This window comes from Geospiza fortis, unplaced genomic scaffold, assembly GCF_000277835.1.
Source record: "Geospiza fortis unplaced genomic scaffold, GeoFor_1.0 scaffold909, whole genome shotgun sequence".
Lineage (NCBI taxonomy): Eukaryota > Metazoa > Chordata > Aves > Passeriformes > Thraupidae > Geospiza > Geospiza fortis.
The window spans coordinates 853,083-871,810 of NW_005054520.1; the positions used below are offsets into that span (position 1 = coordinate 853,083).

General features: G+C 46.7%; 1 protein-coding gene across 2 annotated transcripts in view; it reads left to right on the forward strand.

Moving 5' to 3' along the window:
- The first annotated feature begins 7 nt into the window (after positions 1–7).
- SLC4A4 (solute carrier family 4 member 4) overlaps positions 8–18,728 on the forward strand; it is a 117,563-nt gene continuing 98,842 nt past the window's right edge. For both annotated transcript variants that reach the window (XM_014310375.2, XM_031063646.1), the window contains exons 1-2: positions 8–52; positions 18,140–18,213. In XM_014310375.2, coding sequence (XP_014165850.1) covers positions 18,141–18,213 — 73 coding nt within the window. In that variant the 5' untranslated portion in view covers positions 8–52; position 18,140. The remainder of the gene's footprint in view (positions 53–18,139; positions 18,214–18,728) is intronic.

Below are 18,728 nucleotides of genomic sequence, written 5' to 3' on the forward strand. Positions count from 1 at the left end.
AGCCGCCGCCCGCCGCCAAGCTGGAGGAACGCCGCAAGCCCGAGCCCCGGAGGTGAGTGAGCCGGCAGCGGGGGTGGAAACGCCGGGCTGCGTTTCTCCCTCCTCGGTGTCTTTTTCGGTGCTTAGCTCTGCTGGAGCCAACTTTTAAAACGCTTCATGGTGTTTGAAAACTTTCTTTACCGTTTCAGTTCATCTTCAGTGAGTTGTTAGCAGCCGCTGAATAGGCAGCCTCGTCTTTCCCAGGTTTCCAATTATCCACCTGGTATGTGGTTGTATGGAGTGTTTTATTATCCAAGACCTGTTTGCCCTTTCTGTGCTTCCTGTGAAGCGCTGCCATCCATAGCGAGAGCACACGAGGAAATGAGGATTTAACCATCTTGTTCCTTTTTTCTGTACGGCGCTAGTTACTAAAGGATTTTTCTTCTGTTCCGAGCGCATCCCTTTAGCTCTCGCGTTCAGGAGGAGCACTCGGATGTGCAGGGAGCTCCCATGACATGATGGAAAAAGGCACCGGGCTCTCCCAGGAGAGCGGGGCTCGGGGTGCGTGGCGGCAGCTCCGTGGAGTCGTTCCGCAAAGCTGCTCCTGTTAGTAAAGTTAGGCGCGTAAGGAGCAAGGTCGGGCCCTGGGGTAGATCCGGGCAGTAGCAGTTCCCCTGGGGAACTGCTCCATGGGCTATATATAGGTACTTGCTCCTTTTGTGTCAGAGGTGCAGTTACTGTGCATCTGAACTTGACTCTGCGTGTGCTCCCAGCTGCTTAGGGACTTGGTTCTGGTTGTTCCTATAATGTACATACTTCCTGTTTAAAAAAACAAAAACAACATAAAAACCCACCCAAAAACCGAACAACAAAAGCTTCATTAGTTGGATTTAACAAAGTGTGCCAAGCTGTATATATTGTGTGTGGGACAAAATATGTTGCTAAGTGCTGGTGTGATAGGCTGCAGGAATACACCTAGTTCTTATTCTGGTTGAGGTCAGTAGGAAATTGTACAGAGGCCCCCTGACCAAAGCAAACTTCAGGCTCTCAAACCCCAGCAACTATTGAATGAGAGACTTCATTTTGTTCTCACAGTCCTGTGCCAGGTAATTAAATGGGACTGTTTGCATCTGTGCTTGCTCAGAGCATGGTGCATAAGTTGATCTGTCCATCTGTCCTAGTCCTTTCCTGGACTGCCATTCTAGGCCCAGAGACTTCTTCTGGTGACACCTGGATTAGATGATGGAAGAGTTAATTTTTCAAAGCCTGGTTTCAGCTGGTGATTTTAGCTCTCATCAACTTCACCTGCTACTGAGGGTCAGTGGGATTGGAAGGGCAAATGCTAGTGCAATCTGCAGGGATGCTTCTTCAGCTTCCTAGGAAGGAAACACAGACTTTGAAGTTCCAAAAAAACTAGGAGGATTTGTTTGTAACTTACCCTTCACTTCTGCTGAGCTCAGAGTAAGTTAATTTCGCATTTTTAAAAGCAGCTGCTGGACTTTAGGGACCTGCGTTCCCGAGATTCCAAGGGACTGGCAACTGTAGACTGCTGACCTCAGATGAGTAGGGAGCAAGGTGTGGTGGTGGGGTGAGAAGGAATTAAGGATTTTTTTTTCCTTTTCTTTCATTTTCCAGCTACGGGGAGGAGAGACAAAACTTTCATTTATGTGTACAGAGCATTCCTGGCAAGGTAACACACTGCACTCATCTGGAGCAAGGTCTGGCAGGATTTTCTGCAGCTCGGAACTGTGCAGGTTTTTCCCTTAAACTTCCATGTTACAATTTTAGATCTGGTGCTGTCTTGTGGTATCACTTGCAGCAGGTTTTTAAGAGGAGCTTTTAAAATGCAGTGGGTGTAGGGTAAATGCTTCAGTTACCGATGTCTTAAGCTGATAAGAAAAGGTTGAATTTATGCACAAAGTGCAGTTCAAAGAAAAACATCCCCGTGAGAAGGAAAAATCTATAACTCCTTTTGTTTTCAGATCTACCTGCTTATCAGACAGGGTGGAGGAGCTGAGTGTGTCTCTGGCTGAAGGTTTTCTAATGCTGCCACCCGGGACAGCTGTAATTAATAAGCGGGAAGGGGTTTTGGGCAAGGTTGGGAAAGAAAATTGCTGCGTGAGAGGCTAAAGAAAAAAACCTGTTCTTATTTTTCTGCCAGTAAGTGTGCGAACAGCTATTTGCAGTCAGAGGTGCTGCCTTGCCAGAAAGATGCAGTCATAAAGGGAAAGGTGTTGCTTTGAGAAAGGAAAATCTGGGGGAAATGTGCTGTTTTGGGAGGTGGGTGCCCAAAAATGGGCCTTGTGGGTTCAGCAAGCGAGGCTCCTGTGTGTGTACATGCCATCTGTTAGTGCAAATTTGCTAGTAAACCAATTTCTCTTCTTTAATTTTTTGGATTTTATGCCGTGACGTTGTTATACACGTCCATCTCAAAATGGCATGGCTTTTACTGGTGTGCACCCCAATTCCTCCCCTGGGCTGGGAGAAGCAGAGGGCTTGGAAGGAGGGTTTGGGGGTGCCTTGCTGCCAGCAGTGTTCCCGGCACGGTGGCACCGCTGGGTCCCTGGGTGCTGCTGAGATGCCTTCATGGCCCCACTGCGAGAGCATCCTTGTCAGGCTCCAGAGACTCGCCTTGCACGTATCTGCTGTGTGCATTAGGTTCAGAATTTGAGCTCTTGCTTTGAGCAAATGAAAAGGGTACTGATAACTCCTCCTTGTTCCAAGTCAATTAGCTGCTTCCGGCTTCAAATCCACTTAGAAGGCTCACAAGGGGGGGAGTGCTCTTTGAAAACCCAGTAATAGCAGTTTATGGTTAATATTGATAAAGGAGCGTGTGTCTGTGTCATTGTGCTGCATCTGGTGGAAGGAAAGCTCCTCTTTTGTGCTCCCTCAAAACATAAGGGCTTGGATGGAGAGGCAGAGGTCTTTCTCTTAGCTCACGCTGCCTGGCTTGAAATGGAGATACAGCTATAAAATGGTCAAGGTTGCAGTGGATTCCCACAACCACTCAAAGCAAGGCTTCTGCCTCCCTGTCCTTGAACTTTGAGTTGCTGTAGCATCTTGTTTCTCCTGAGTTTGCTCAGGATTGTGCGCAGTTTGTGCCAGGAATGCTTTTTATTGCTGTTGGACAGTGTCAAAGACAATGACTGCACCCATAATTGGGTGATAAAACAGTGCATAGCATAAGTAAAAAGCTGCAGAGCTCTTGCTTTTCAATGGCTTAATTACATTAACTGAAGAGATAAAAATGTCTTTGAATTACATACACAATTATGAGTCTTTCACATAAGGAACATATTTGAACTTGCCATAGGGACTGGCAGTGTGGTAAGTTTGCATGGAGATTTATGAGAAATTTGAAAATCAGAGAAAGCTCCATCTCGGTTCTTGGCGTTCAGTTTGATTTGGAGCAGTGGATTTCTGTCCAAATTCAGTAGGCATGTAGATCAAGGCCGTTGGAGTATGGCTGAGCCTTCTGAGCACAGCAGAGGAGGTTGCAGACAGCCATGGGATTTATCTGAATTTTCTCACCAGAAACACCAGAAGAGTTGATTCCATGTCACCAATATCAGAATTCTTTGAATCTGCAGCGCAAATGAACTTTCAGCCTCTGCATTCCAGAAACGTGTGCTATTAGGAAAGTTCATTCTGCTGCCAAAGTAAAACAGAGACTGAGGGGTGGATTTAAAATAACTTTATTATTTATATATATAAATAGGTATAGAGAGAGAGAATATGGCTGATCTATATATTTTCTACTCCTAAGGAAATTCTTTTAGTGGAGGAAGAGAATTTTCCAAGTGTTTCAAATCCTAGCTGTATTATAGAAGTACCTTTATAGGTGAACAGGATCATATTCCTGTTTTACTGGCATATAATAAATACTTGTTAAATACTCTGTATTAATTCTGTCTTGAAAGAAGCCTTAATTTTCCTTTCATAAGTATTGATCCATACTTCTGGCATCCCAAAGTGAGTTGAGGAACTTAGTGGTGGGAATTGTTCCATGACTTCTTTTAAGACTGAGGATTACTCAAATCACTTCATTCTGTTATTAATGATGATGATAAAAGCTATTTCGTATTATTCAAAATATAGTTAGTAATATATTATTATTAACAATAAACTTACATGTAATCTATAGATAATACAGAGCTATGGTACCTCTGCTTTTGACCTCTGCAAGGTGACTGCTGCTCATCTGTGAAGTTGCTGATGTTTGATGTGATTTTTCCCCAGGGGAGATTGAATTTTACTTTCTTTTGAAAATTATTACAATGATCTGGTATTATGCAAGAAGTCCTGGTGGATTTGCATGTCCAAAAACTTGGCTTTTTTCACATAGGAGTTATTCCTGTGGTGTGTTCTGTCTTTTTCTGCTACTTTTTCTGAGTGAAACATGCAAACGCTTTGATTTTGATGACAGTGCAGATGTGTAATGTGATGGCAAAGATGACAACTGAAGTCTTGTGTGCCAACTACTCATCTTTACTAAAATTTTTCAGTTTTCTCTATTTTGTACAGTAGGTGCAGAAACAGCACTTGTGTCTCTTTTTCAATGGTGTGTGCAACTTGAAGATTATGGTGTTTTCCTCCTAAGTTTTTTTTAATAAGTTTTTACTTCATTTTAATCACATCTTGAATGTTTACTGAGCTCATTTAAACTCTTAACCTTGAACAGAAGGTTGCAAAAGTTAATTGCTTTTATTGTACCTGTAGTGTCTGTATAACACTTCAGACACATTGTCAGCCCTTCGACGTAAGCGTAAAGGTCTTTTCATCAAGGCTGCTAAATATGAGGTTGATAAGAATGAAGCTGGGCAATAGTTGCTCACTAGCTCAATGAAAAGTGGCATTTGAGCACATCAAACCTGTCTATTGCACTGGAATTGAAGTGTATTTCTTACACACAGGAATTGGATGTGCACATTTTGCCGAGGTCTCAGAGTTAGTAATTGCGGTCATCTTGAAGCGGATGTTACCTAAATTCTTGTTAAATTTGTCTAGTCTGAGCTTGCTTCCCTGGGTGACACTTTGTGCATTCAGCAGACACAGAGCACGGCTCAAGACCAGCAGCCCTGCTTAACAGAGCTGCCTGTGTGTTCTTCTGGGCAGGAACAATCATCCCCAGGGGAAAATAGATGGGGCTTTGTTCTCTTGTGTCCCCAGCAAAGCTCCGTTCCAGAGCCTCCATGGCACAGCAAGCCAGCCTGTGGTGCCATGGGAGTGTTCCACATCCATTGTTTGACATCTTATGATCTCTTAGGTGAGCAGTGGCGGGGTTTGAGCAGTACTGTCCCAGTAGATGTGTCAGTGTGGGGTTTCGTGGGAGCAGTAGTGCTGATGATGCAGTGTCAGTGCAGTAACACCTCTATCAGTGCAGCGAGAATGGTTGGAAATGTGGAGCTGTTGCCTTAGTCCCACAAAATACTTCAGTGCAGGTGACTTCCGGCCTTGAGGCAATTCAACTTAGTGGCCTTTGAGGCCATGCTGAAGTGCTGTGCTGGGGTGAGTCCTGCGTGAGTAGTTCCACTGGCATGAATGGAAGAAATGTGTGCTGAGATAGGACAGTGTGTGGGGAGAATTCATCAAGTGGGGCCAGAGCGGTGCAGGGACAAAGTCTGGATTGCAGCCATGAGCTGCTTGCAGGGTGGGGTTGGAAATCAGTGAAAGACCAGTGCAAAGTCTTGAGTGCATCTTTGGTAGGCACTTGGAGGGTGATGTTAGAGAGAAGCTGTAGAATAGAGTATTGATTTAGGGTAGAGTTGGAATGGACTTAGAGCTGTCATTTGTCCACCTGCCTAGCTTATCTTTTCAGTTCCAATTCACCTGTCGGATGAAATCAGTGAACTTTTGGAAAAGATACCTTGAATGGATATTGAAATGCTCTCCATTTCAGAGTGCATTTGTATCTCTGTCATGTTATTGGCATATCACTGGAATGTGCATGGAAAGGAGATTTTTGCTGCCCAAGAGCAAGAACTGCTTCTACCAGAATGTGATAGATGCAATGATTCCCTGTAACTCTGTGAGTGCTTCTCACTTGGGATAAAGGAGTATGTTTCTCCCTTTTAATCACTGATCAATGATCAATTTTTATACCTAAGCTGGGCTTTAGAAGCAAAGGCAGGCTGTCTCCCATGATGTACAGCTCCCGTGTCATACAGGCTTGGAGAAGGCCTTCTGTGTCCATTGGGCTTTCCCATGACTGGGGAAGAGCTTTTGCACTGTGCCTGATGAGGCAGGTGTGCAGTTCCAGCCATGGGACTCTGCAGGGTTCTGGATTGTACGAGGCACCTTGCTACCTTTGGGTCTCTGGGCTCTGTGTTGCCATCTCGGCAGGGCTCTGAAGTTGAGCCTGAGAGCCTGCTAGCATGGAGGGAATGTGAGCAAGCCTGGGCTTGAGCCTGGGCTTAGGCCTGTGCTTCATTGGCAAGGCAAGCCCAGGCGCCCTTGCTTGGCTGCTGGGGCACAGAGCTCCAGGCAGGGTGCTCTCAGTGCTCAGCCTTGTGGCTTGCTCCTGTTTGCAGTAGAACTTGAAGGAGTGGGCATGTAACTGCCATCCTTGTGCTGTAATTTAACCTGGGATGGACACTCTGGACCTGCGAACAAAACAGTGCAATGGCAGGAGTTGCTGCAGAAGGAAGACCTCTATATTTCCCAAGTTTTGCTTGGATCACAGTTCTCTTCCCTTTGCCAGGAATACAGTGTATAAATTTTGTTGAAAGGGAAATATGCTGAAAAACAGCCCTGTGAAAAAACCCCAACTGTGTGTTCCAGTGTCAGAATCCTCTCCAGAGACTGAGTAAAGGGAGATGGTGTTTCCCTTTTAAAATAATTACTTGAATTAAAGATCAAGCTAAAAGAGCCGAGTTCACTGAACATTAGCTATGCAACCTAATTTGTTAAAAAGCATTGAAAAAACAATGTAAGCTCAATGTGTCTCCCAGCAAGTAACCTGGATGTCCCCTGAATCTTCAGAAATGTGGGAGTGTAGAGATTCCTGTGAACTCTAAAAGTTTCTGTAATAACTTTTCTATGAATGGGACAACGCTTCTTGAACCTGTTTCTGCCTTTTTAATTCTAAGTGGTGAGTAGGACACCTTTGCATTAAGTATTCCTGGTCTAGTAATGCCTTGGGTTGCCAACAGCTCTGTTTTCCTGGAAAGGCTTGACTTGTGATTCAGTGGAGGTACCTGTGGGTTTTTGTGCAGCAGTCTGTTCAGTTCTGGATGCGACCCTTGTAATTCTCAGAAATATCTATGAAGTCTTGATCTGTGGTATCAGCCCAACTTTTCTGGCTCTCTTCCCAGACCAGTCATTCAGCTTAGCAATAAAAAAATGCAAGATAATGGATGCAGATAACTGGGATTTAATATTACTGTAGCCCATTTCCCGTTTACCTTTAAACAGCCATGTTGCAATTAGGTGCTGGGCATAAAGCCCTTCTTTGTTAACAGGTGTCTCCAAGAAATGTGTGACTGATGACCATGTCTGGGTTCAGCCGTGGTGGCCCTGACAGCTTAAAAAAGGAGTGGAAAAGCTGCTTGTGCTTTTATGAATATCTATTACCAAAGCAAACTATTTCAGGCCTGTTACAGAAAGAGGCTTTTCTGAAAGAATGACTTCCTGCAGTGTTTTAGACAGATGCATGTGGAAAAGAGGATGAAAGCAGATAGAGGGTGATCGACACGAGCTGCATGTCCTCATGCACAGCCACTGATGCTTCGAGGTGTACCTGCTGCAGCATGGGCCTGGCCAGATCCTTTGAGATGTACCTTCTCCAGCCTGGAGTTATCCTTTGGGGTGTCACCACAGGTCACAGCCTGTTGGCCCAAGCTCCCACTGGAGCTGCAGCCTCTCCAGGACAGCAGCAGAGTAGCCCTGAGCTGGGCCCCGCCAGCCCGAGCACATCGTCGTCACTGCTGTTATCAGAGCATTGCCAGGCCCAGCAGAGCAGCCTGATAAGCACCACGGGGAGCACCGAAAGCAAAAGCTGCCCCTGACGACCTCTAGGCACCCCATGCAGCCAGGCAAGCGTGCCCATGGCAGGGCAGGAGCCTGCTGATCAGTATCCATACAGCTATGACAGCTGTGAATTCCACCTAGCACATTCCAGTCAAATCTGCCATTATTTTGAACCCTTTGTGCCCTGTACTGGACACCAAAAAGGAGTGTCCTGATTTAACCCCAGCTGCACCACTACTTGCTTGCTCCCACGGCAGGAACTATAACATTGGTCAATTCCCATTTGTGAATTGTGTGTTTCCAGCACAAACCCAAACCGTAGCCCCCTACTAGATACTGAGAAGAAAATGAGCTGTACCCTAGGCAGAGCAGCGCAGAATGTTACATCCGCTGTGGTTCTTGAGGATGCCTTTGAGTTTGTAGTTCCTAAAACAGAAGTAGCAACTCTTGCTTTATACAGAGTTCTGGAGGAAGAGGAAAGAGAATGTGGGACCTATAAAATATTTTTTATAGCACTTGCTCATGTGAAAATACTGTTGCTTGAAACCCTAATGGGTAAAGGGCTGAATTGTACAGGCATGTGGGAAATCTGAAGAGAACATTTGAGGAATGCCTGGGAAGTTCATGTTTATGGACTAATGATATAGAGTCAGAAGGAGCCAGCTGCCATGCAGGGAGAGCAGCTCATTGCAGTGACAAACTTGTGTAAGTGGCAGTAGAGGAGGCTGAGCAGCCTTCCTTTGGTAAAGGATGATGCAAGTGATCTTAATTTTTGAGATTTTATCTGTCCAGAGAAGGATTTTTTTCATAGTCCATCCTTGGGGCAGATGAAGTTTCCCAGACCCTGAAAGAAAGACTGATGCTAAAGTCTCATTTTCTCTTCCCTTGCAGAAGTCTGCTTGGTTTTTTGTCCAAGCTCAGTAGCCTTTATACTGATGGTTAGGTTACTTTGGAAGCCACAGGACGTCCTGCAGCAGCGCTGCTTATCAGCATCGCTGTGCTCCTACCAGTTCTGTCCCACAAGTTTTTCTTCCAGGCACCATTGATGGGTCACAAGAAGGGAGTTCAGAAGAAGTAGCTGTGGGTACTTTCTGGCAAGAGATGACTTTTCAGCTCTCGGGTTGTTGTTTTCTTCAGAGTCTTGTTTTAGGCTGATATGAATAAGTCTATTTTGAGCTGCCCTTAAATGGATGTCATGTAGAGGACGGTCTTGTTAAAACTTGGGAGTTGCCTGCTCAGCAGTTGGGTTCTGCGCTCTTGGCCGTGGTTGGAGGATACAGTTAACCCAGCTTTAGGGCACTGAGAACCAAATTAAGAACCTGACTGTCCCATGGAGCAAAATGCCAGTCCAGAAGCAAACACATTTTGCTGGTGAGGGGTTGAACATTGCTAAATGGATTGCCTTATGCAGGATCATGCAGTGTCTGCTCATAGCAGTGTGCTTTTATGCTGCATCATGTTCGTGCTGCTGGAGCTGGTGTCCTGCTGAAGGAGCCCGTGTCGCTGCGCTGCTGACTAACGCCATGAGAACGTGATCATGTGCCCTGCCTGCTCTGGGCCAGGCTCTTATTAATCACTAATTGGTCTGCAGGGCTGGGTGTAGGGATAACAGGCTGCCTGCTCCTCGCTGCCATCACGCGCCCCAGCTCAGGTGCCGGGCGGGTCAGCACGACGCCCTGCTTCGCGGGCTGCGTGCACCCAGGGCCAAGGGGCACCCCAAGGTGATCCTGTGCTCCATGCTCCGGTGACCTATTCCCTTAGAAGTGTACAAAATCCCCCTTTGCTGTCTCTGCAGGCACTCTCAAGTGTGTGGCTGTGTGGATGAGCTCTCTGTGGGCTAGTGGCCATGACAGTGAGGTTCCCCCAGACTGTGTCATATCCCAGTGGCTGCTGGTGCTCTGGAACAGCTGTTTCCTACCAACCTCCCCCTCTGGTACCATGTGAAATTTGGAGGAGGGGAAGTTTTCCTGCATGTAGGTATAATATGTAATGTCACTGGTTAGTGATAGCCAGGCACCACACATATGGTTGACCCAACAGCAGATGCTCTTCCAGGAGCAGGAGCACCATCTCTGGCCATGTGGAAGGAAATTGTCACTTGCAGTTGTGTTTCTGCTTGTGATCCTTGTGGGTATCGCTTGTGAGGGACTTATATCCTCCTGTTCTGTGGCTTGTGCTGGTGTAATCAGTGTTTTCTTGAGCACTTGGCACTCTTGGGAGACAGAATGGGTCTGTGCTGCTCTGGGTTGTGACTGACTCTCTTCTGACTGGACCTTAAATTGGTGGAAGTGGTGAAATTCCTTTTTTCAGTTCAGTCTCAAGTTATAAAATAACTTGGTTTTGCAGTTCACTTCCCTCTCTTCTCTTCTGTCAGGAAAAATTTCTTTATCTTCAGTAAGCTTCCATTGGCTTGTGTTTTTGGGGTGGTTTTGTGGGGTTTTTTTGTGTTTTGGTTTGTTTTTCTTTTTCTTTGGGTTTAGGTCGTTTTTTTGTTTTTTATTTTTTTTTCTTCCCAGTGCAGCCAGTGAAGGCAAGAAGGGCATTTAGTTTGAAATCTGGCTGTTTGTGTTTCTGGCTCTCAGGTCTACATTGGTTTTGAGTGAGTATTATTGAATTAGGATTTGATGCATGCACCAGGACCAATGCCAGTGACCTTCCTCAGCAGAGATTTTGTCTTATCACCCCTGGGAATGGTCACTATAAAGTCTTCTGGATGAGCAGTTGGCTCTCAAGTGAGGTTGAGGTCCAAAGCCCACTGTTTTTTTTCCTTGTCTAATATTTTTGGAGTCCTTTCTTCTGCCTGAGTCTTGTGTGTGCGCTGACATTTGGTTTGGATGGCTTTGCCCTTCTGTTTAAGTTTTACAGCTGCGTGCTCTGTCCACACTCCTTTGGAGGTGAACTCGAGTGGTATCACATCCCTTCGTACTTTGGAGCAACTGCTCCAAGGTGGAAGAATTACAGTTTTACAGAGACCATCATCTAGTAACCAGGTAAAGTTTGCATAATTTGGGCTAAGTGCACTTTGAGGAGCTCCTGCTTGTGTAACACCGTGTGAGTGGTTAAGCAGATTCCCAAAATGATCCATGTTAAAAATATCCTTGATGCTGGATTCTGTTTTTGAAACCAGCATATTGTGAATCCACGTATCGCTTCAGAATGCCAAGAACTGGATCAGAAACGCTGTGCCTGCACTCTGGGAAGTGCTGAGAGTGCATTAGCTCCCTTGGCTGCTTCAGACGTGTCCAAAATGCTTTATACAACCAGGCTTTCTGCCTCTGCTAGTCAGAGCTCAGGTCTGGATTGTGCTGGATCAGGTCTTGCCTGTCCTCCTTGCAGCAGGAAGCCAGCACATTCTCTGTACCCATGTTACCATCAGTGGTCCAGAGATTTGTGATGCTTTTAGAGAGGCTTCAGCATCTTGGAAGTGGTTGGTGGGACAATATGCAGCTCCAGGAGTTGTGCACTTGACAGTCTGAAGCCTGAGGGAAGGGAAAAGCTTCAGACTGTAATTACAGAGATTAAGCTATGGGCTGGTCTCACAGCTTTTGTGTGGTGTGATTGCTATGGAGAACTTTTTCCCCCAAAGCAGTCACAGGAGAGGACAAGTGCAGGAGCTAGGTGCTTGCTGGGAAGCCAGGATTGAGTGTGCTGGGTTGATTTCCCTGGAGAAAAGCAGCCCTGGGTGAGTGGTGCCAGTGTGTGCTGCCCCACCCCTCATTGTACACACTGCCTGTTCCTTTGCTCAGTGGGAAATGGACTTAAACCCAGCACCGCCCAGCCCAGATAACACTTTGCTTTTAGACACAGGACCAGGCTGCCCACTTTAATATCCTCATTTATAGCTGGGAATTTGCCTCAGGATCAGGCTTCCCATGCCTTGCTTTTGGAGGTTCCCGGTGAGCAATATGCAGCAGATGCTGGAAGTTTCCTGCAGTTGCTGTTTCTTTGTCCAGGTTTCTCTACAGGTGTATCCAGACCTCCTGCACTTTGAAAGCTATGTGCTGAGCTGACGTAAAATACACACTTGAAATGTTGCTCTGCTTCTTAGCCCATGATACCTGCTCCTGTGTGTGACACAACACACTTAGTCACAGCTTCCTCAAAAAGAGCTCTTATAGGAGCCTGGAACAAGGAGCAGCTACTGTACAAACCAGCATTGGTTTCAAATAGATGCACAGGCAAGTAAGAAGTTACCTCTCAGGCATAAAACTGCAACAAAAATATTGCAGGACATGACATTGTCACGGTAATAAATAGCCAAAAATAGTTCAGATGCCACAGGCTGGCTTGAAATAATAATTTTAGGAAAAATCCACTGCTACTTTTGGGTTTAAAACCTGATGTCACTCTGCCTCTAGAGAAGGCTTTTTTTGGTGATTTCTATTTCCAGAAAACAAAGCTACAAAAATGTCTGGTTTATGTTATCCTCAAACAGATACATTCATAATATTTGCAGTCCAGAATCACTTCTTCCTGTGGATTCATCTCATTTGATTCCGTCCCCCAAAGCTCCTGCCAAAGAGCAAGCTCAAATTCCTTACAGGGCGTCTCTGTACCTTTTCCTGGCTGTAGCTCCATGAAATACAGCAGATGGATGTGGGATATGTCAGGAGCCAGGTGTTCGGCAGCAGAGGCTCACCCTGTCCTGGAGAGGGGCTTGCACTGAGATCCTGCAGTTCTCAAATGAAGCTGGAGTGCAAGGCAGCCTTGGTCTTGCAGAGTCCCCAGCTGAAGAGGCAGCTGACTTCATCAGTTTTTATAGTCATGTCATTTTATGGTAAGTCGTGTAATCACAATGAAGCAAAGGCTTCAACTGTTACACCTGCTCTGCATTCAGTGACAGTGTTCCCCTTGTATTTCCCTATGTTTTGATAGTGTTACTTTATTGCTTGTGCAGAAGAAAGCTGTAACTTCATTCACTCCTAATTGCCTTTTCTAGTAGCTATTTCATTTTTGGAACATAGCCAGCTTCAAGAGTTCTTCCGAAATTGTCAAAGATCAAAATTGAAATCCAGGTGATGGAACTTATTTTGCCATCATGAATTCAAATGGTTCTTATCTTGGTTTCAGGAAGGTGCTCTCACAGACTTCACCTGTGAGTTGAGATAAAACATTTAGAGTTCCTGACGTTCCAGTCTGTAAGAGTTTTTGAAAACAAGATTTTAGTCAAGAACTGAGACTCCTATTTAAATCCTGTCACGGGACTTAATTTCAATCCCTGAGGACACCTCCATAGAGGGAAACATTTCAGCTAATGAGATTACTTAATTGGGAATTTATTTGGTTTATGAATATTAGGGTGCAAGGTCTTTGTGTGCAAAGCAGAGGGTTCTGTCCTGCTTTGCTCTGGCTGAGTACAGCCTTTTGCTGAGAAAGCTTGTAAATAAATGCTGTTTTAGAGCTGACAGGGGAAAATGCATCCAGGATAAATTTGGCAACATGTTCCAAAAGTGCATCAACCAGGCTGTGCTGAGTATAGGCAGAAGCTCTTTTTTTCTGTGTGATAGAGCCCATATGCAGGTATGTGAGAAAACCAGAACACATCGGGGCCCTTAAAAGGAATCGGTCACATTGGGTCTGTTTATTCACGCATTTGCGTATGGGCTGTGAGAGCATCAGCTGGGACCTGGTCTCCTTCCTGGTTTCCTGTTTACTTGGCCACTACAATTGCAGTGTCTGAATGCTTCACAGGTTGCAGAGAGAAGGAATAATGTTATCTCTGTCTCCCCCCAGCCAGCTGACAGAAGCAGCCTGTTTGGCTTGCTGACTCATTCCTGCACTTGGCATCTAACCTGGGTGGCTTGGTGACGGCACTGGGTGTCACTGGCAGGGAAGCCTCTGGTGGCTCTTCTCTCTGCTCGGGTCCAGGTCCTCTCTGTGGGAGCCTTCAGGTCTGGCTGATCCATCTGTGGTTGAAGGTTCCATGATGCTGGTTGTCACAAGTAGCGTTGGTTACACCTAAGGGGAGCAGTGTGGGGCTGTGGATGTTTCCTACCAGAGTAGATCTCTCCTTTTGTGTTTGGGGTTATGTGGTGTGGGGGAGCAGTATGTGGTAGATCTGGGGGTAAACCCTGTGGGATTTGGGACCTGCTAAACAGCTCAGCCCACGATGCCCTGTGCACTGTCCGCTTGGGTTTGTCTTTTCTCCCACAGCGTCCCAATCCATGCCTTCCCACTCCACTTTGATTGCGGTAGTTTTCTGAGGAAAACAGTCTTGACAGGTCACTGGTGCTGTGCTTGGTGAAGCAGACAGGATGGTTGACTCTGCACGCTCAGGAAGGTCTTTCTTCCCTTGCCTTTCCCGGGAGAGTGGAGAGCTTCCCCACACCTGCCTGGCAGAGCTGTGGCACAGCGGGTGCTGTGCTGGGCAGGCCCCCTGTGAGCTGGCAGCTCCCACCGATCCGCCGGGAGCCCTGCTGCCCCCGCTGCTGCTCTGGGACCTGGAGCTCTCCCTCCTCCCTTAGCCCTTGACCCCCTCCACGCCCCGGCTCGCTGGGCTGCTCTCTAATGTGACTTTCTCACGGCTCTGTGTTACACTGCTCCAGTTACGGAACTAGCTCCGTTTCTTTTTCCTTGTGCAGTTCAGAGTTTGCTGGGGTTTCTTCCTGATTGCAAAAGCCGTTGGAAATGGGCAGAATCGTAAAAGCTTATCAGTGAGCAGTAACTCTCCCCTCTGGCTCCCCAGCTCTGTCAGGCATTGATTCACTCCGGAGTTGTGACTCCGTGCAACATCTCGTGTTGCCACATCAGTCCTTTTTATTTACGCCAAACACCACTTTCCCTCTTTCCTGCCCTCAGCCTTCCGAGTCTGGCAGCTGTGGAGCTGAGCAGCCGGGCGGTGGCAGCACTCCATCTCCCGGGGGAGCTGGCGGCCGGCCGCTGCCGGGAGGAGCGCGGGAAGCGCTAACTCCGAGGTTACGCGCTGCTTTGCGCTGCCTGGGAGATGCAGTGAGAGTGTTTGGTGCTGCAGCCAGAGACCCGCGGGAAGAATTCTTGTTGTGATGAGCAGAACAGATGCTGGCAGATGAGCACAGCCATTAGCAAGTCCAGGATCCCTGCTAGTACTAAATTGGTCTTGTTCTTGCTGAGTGACTGGGCAGAATATTTCTGTGAGGTGGATCTGCCGGCGCTTTGCAGGCAGAGCAGAGTTGCTGCTGGCCGTGTGTGAGTCTTGTTCAAATGCTATTGACACATAACATCATTTCTAAAAATGTTTGGCACTGATCTAATCATCGGGCCAGAGAGGCCAGTTACTCAAGCAGTTCGTGTTTTTTCACTGGAGCATATTCTGTCAGACCCTGAAAATAGAAGCCCAATATTTTTTAATCTTTTTTTTTTTTTTGGTTTGTTTCCAAAATGTTGCAGCAGCAGTCACGAGGATGTGGATCTAGACAAGAAATGCCTGAAAATCCCTTTACCTTCCAACAAGGAGTTGGTAAACCAGGCTTAACTGAAGGCACATTTCTTTTCAGAGGTCCTAAAATTTTTTCCATGCTTTCTTCTCTCCAGTTCATGTGTGTCTTCCATGGGATAGTGGTCTTGCTGCAGTGCTTCACCAATAGGAGTCTGCCACTTTTCCCCTGAAGATTCAAGGGAACCTTTACTTCTTGTTCCACATCACTATTTTTTTTTCTTTTTAATTTCTGCAACTCCCATTTGATGGTATTTGAAAAATTCCAGGAGGCTGAAATAATTTCCCCATGCAAATTGATAAAGGATGTTTTCTTGCTAGTTTTTGGCCCACAGAAATCCTGTGATAATCTGAGAAGGGCAGAAAAGACCAAGTCAAGGGAGGTGGTGCTTGGAGTCTAATCACTAAACTCCGGTGGATTAGAGCCAGGGCGCTGTGCCAAGGCGACCCAAGCTCTATTCCTGGCCCTTTAAACCCCCCAGCTCCTTTGGATACATGTTTCAGGGAAAGCATCAACCTTGCTGAGCAGTTTTCTAGCCCTCTGGAGCTAAAAAAGCGTGGCTGTTAAATATCATAAACCCATTCCAGGCTGGCACAGTGATGTTCCTGGGAAGGTGGGGGCCATTCCCACTGCTGTAGTGAAGCTTGGGATGATGCTCTGCTGTCATGAGAAGGATGAGGAGACATTTGCCAGGGAGATGATAACTGGTGAATCCTCAGCGCTGTATCCCTTGCATGCAGTGGAAATTGCTCCCTTCCTTTGCCTTTCTCTGCTCCACCACGTTGCTCCTTCTCAGTTGCTGCATGGCTGGGCTGATGCTGCCTAGGCTGGAGGAGCTGGCCTTGGGACATGGTTTAGGCAGAGCTGTGGGACACACAGGTGTGTTACACACCTGCATGTGTGTGGGTGCCCAGGTAATGGAGCTGAATGTCAGGATAAGTACAGATTTACAGAGGAATAAACTACTCCTGTAGTTTGTGTTTGGTCTGCAAATCCAGTCTCATCTATTCCAGATGTTTCCAGTTGAGTTTCTAGCAAGGAGCTACTGTGCTGCTTTGTAGAAAAAAATAATTTAAAAAATATGGGGTTGTTCCTTTACAATCATTGCAAACAGGCAAGGGTATCCACGGGATATGTTCTGTTGCGTTAGAAAAGACATGTAAATAGCCTTAAATAATTTAATGAAGAGCTGGAGCTTTCAGGGGAGGCTGGTGTGTGCCTGAGTGCTGGCTTGGTGTGCTGTGCTGGCAGGGAGCACGTCCCACCCCTTTGCACCCAGCAGCAGCTGCTTGGGGAATGGCACCTTTCCTAGCTCAGGGAAATTTCTGCTTCAAATCCTCTGGCTCCTGGAGTTCAGTCAGAAACAGCCTGTGTGAAGGAGGAGCTGGCTAAAGCGGTGGAGGAAAACTTGGCAGAGGTGGGAGAGTGGCTACTGAGGTACTGCTTTTGTGAATTGGGACTCTAGTTCTTCCTTTTGTGGCTGAGTCTTATTTTTTATTTTCTAGTTAGGTAGCCAGGCATTGGGCATGCAAGGTAGACACCCTAAGGCATTCTGGACTCTTGGTATTCATCTGTTCAGTATTTATACCCTCCTGAATTTGAATATTCCATTAAGATAATCTGCAGGTGTTTGCTGCTACAGCTCTCAGAGGATCTTGAATGGAAGCAATATGGATGGGAAAAAGTTTTGAAGGCCTTGCCTCACTCTGAACTGAGTTTGTCCCTATTCCCCTGAGGGAATATAAGGAAAAGGTGTTGTTTTATGACTGATTTTTGGTATGAAAACAAGTGACCAGCTTGGTCTCAGCTGTATTAGGATGGAAAGCTCCCATGGCGACTGCCCAGTAGTGAGCAGCAAATGTGTACTTAGCCTCTAAGGAGATTATTTAACACAGTTCCAATTTTGTTTATTATTATTTTATTATTTTTGCATTTGCTTGTCAAGAGTGGATTTGCAGATATACCCTTGGAACACAGGCAGGGTCTAGTTTTGTGGGAGAGCCACAGCAGCAGGAGTTGTGGGCAGCTCTGCGGAAGCACGGCGATGGCACAAGCGTGGAATTAGGAGTCTCTGCTGTCCACAGAGGCAGATCAGAGGTGGAGAGAAAAGGGGAGGGGAAGGAGGGCAACCACTAAAACCCTTCCCCAAATGGATGAATGAATGGGTGACACACATAAATGACTGCTGTGATGATCTGACTTACTGTAGCTCGGTCTTGGGATAATCCTCATATGTCAGATTTCTGTAAGGCCAGCATGTGACACAAAGCCGGGCTCCCAGCAGACAAGCGTGCTGTGCTGCTGCTATTAGGGGCTGTGCTTGGAGCCTGTGGCCCTGGGGGGTGTGCCTGCTCCCCTCCCTGCGCCACTGGGGCAGCATCAGAGGCAAACTGCCATCCCACCAACTCTTGGCTCTTGCATAGACAGCCCCAAGCCTGCCTGTGTGGCTGTACCTTTTGGAGAAAAGAGGAGGGGGGGCAAAAACCAGACACAAGAAACAGGAAAGCCCCCAAAGACTTGTAGCTGGGATTACCTTGTTCATACCTGTCACCACTGATGTCCTGTCAAGGTCAGAATCGGAGCTACGTGAGGCCAGCTTAAAGCGAACGCCATGTGAAAGGAGCTCTATGAAGGAACAGCAGGCATTGGAAGGAGGACCGGAGTGCCCACAGGAACATGAACAACAGCTTGCAAGTTAACCTGCCCAGGACTTGGGCTGGTTCAAACAGCTCGCTCCAGGAGAAGTCTGAGCATTCCTTTTTTCTTTTCTATTACTATAGGATGGAGGACGAGGCAGTACTGGATAGAGGGGCTTCCTTCCTTAAACATGTATGTGATGAAGAAGAAGTGGAAGGTAAGAGACTTGGACTGCTGGGGACGAAGGGTGCCTTTGCTTTGGTGTTTGTATGGAGGAGGGCAGAGACCCAGGGTGCCTTTGGTTTGCCCAGTACTTCATCCTAAAATTGACTGAAACACGGGTAGGCTTAATCGAGGTGGAGGTGACTTTTTAGAGAAATCCTCTGTTCCAGTTGGGGAGTGAACGTTGCTGCGTGCTGCTGGCACGCGCTTCCACTTCCCCCAAAGTCCTGGTTGCTGTGCCCTGCATAATGGCTGGGAAGCACCAGAGCTGTTTGCTTTGCTTTCCTCTGTGAATAGAGTTTGGCAGTGCTTGCCTATCAGCGCTGCAGTCATGAGCGTGGAAATGTGGAGGCAGCTGGAGAAGCCAAGTGGGAAATCCAGCAGAATTTGTACCAAGTGTCAGGGTGCTCTTAAGGCAGGAAGTGAACATTTGCCTGGGTTATTCTTTGTGCTTGGGAGGCATAAAAAGAATGATTTTCCCTTGAAAAGGGAACTTTTTAACAGAGAAAA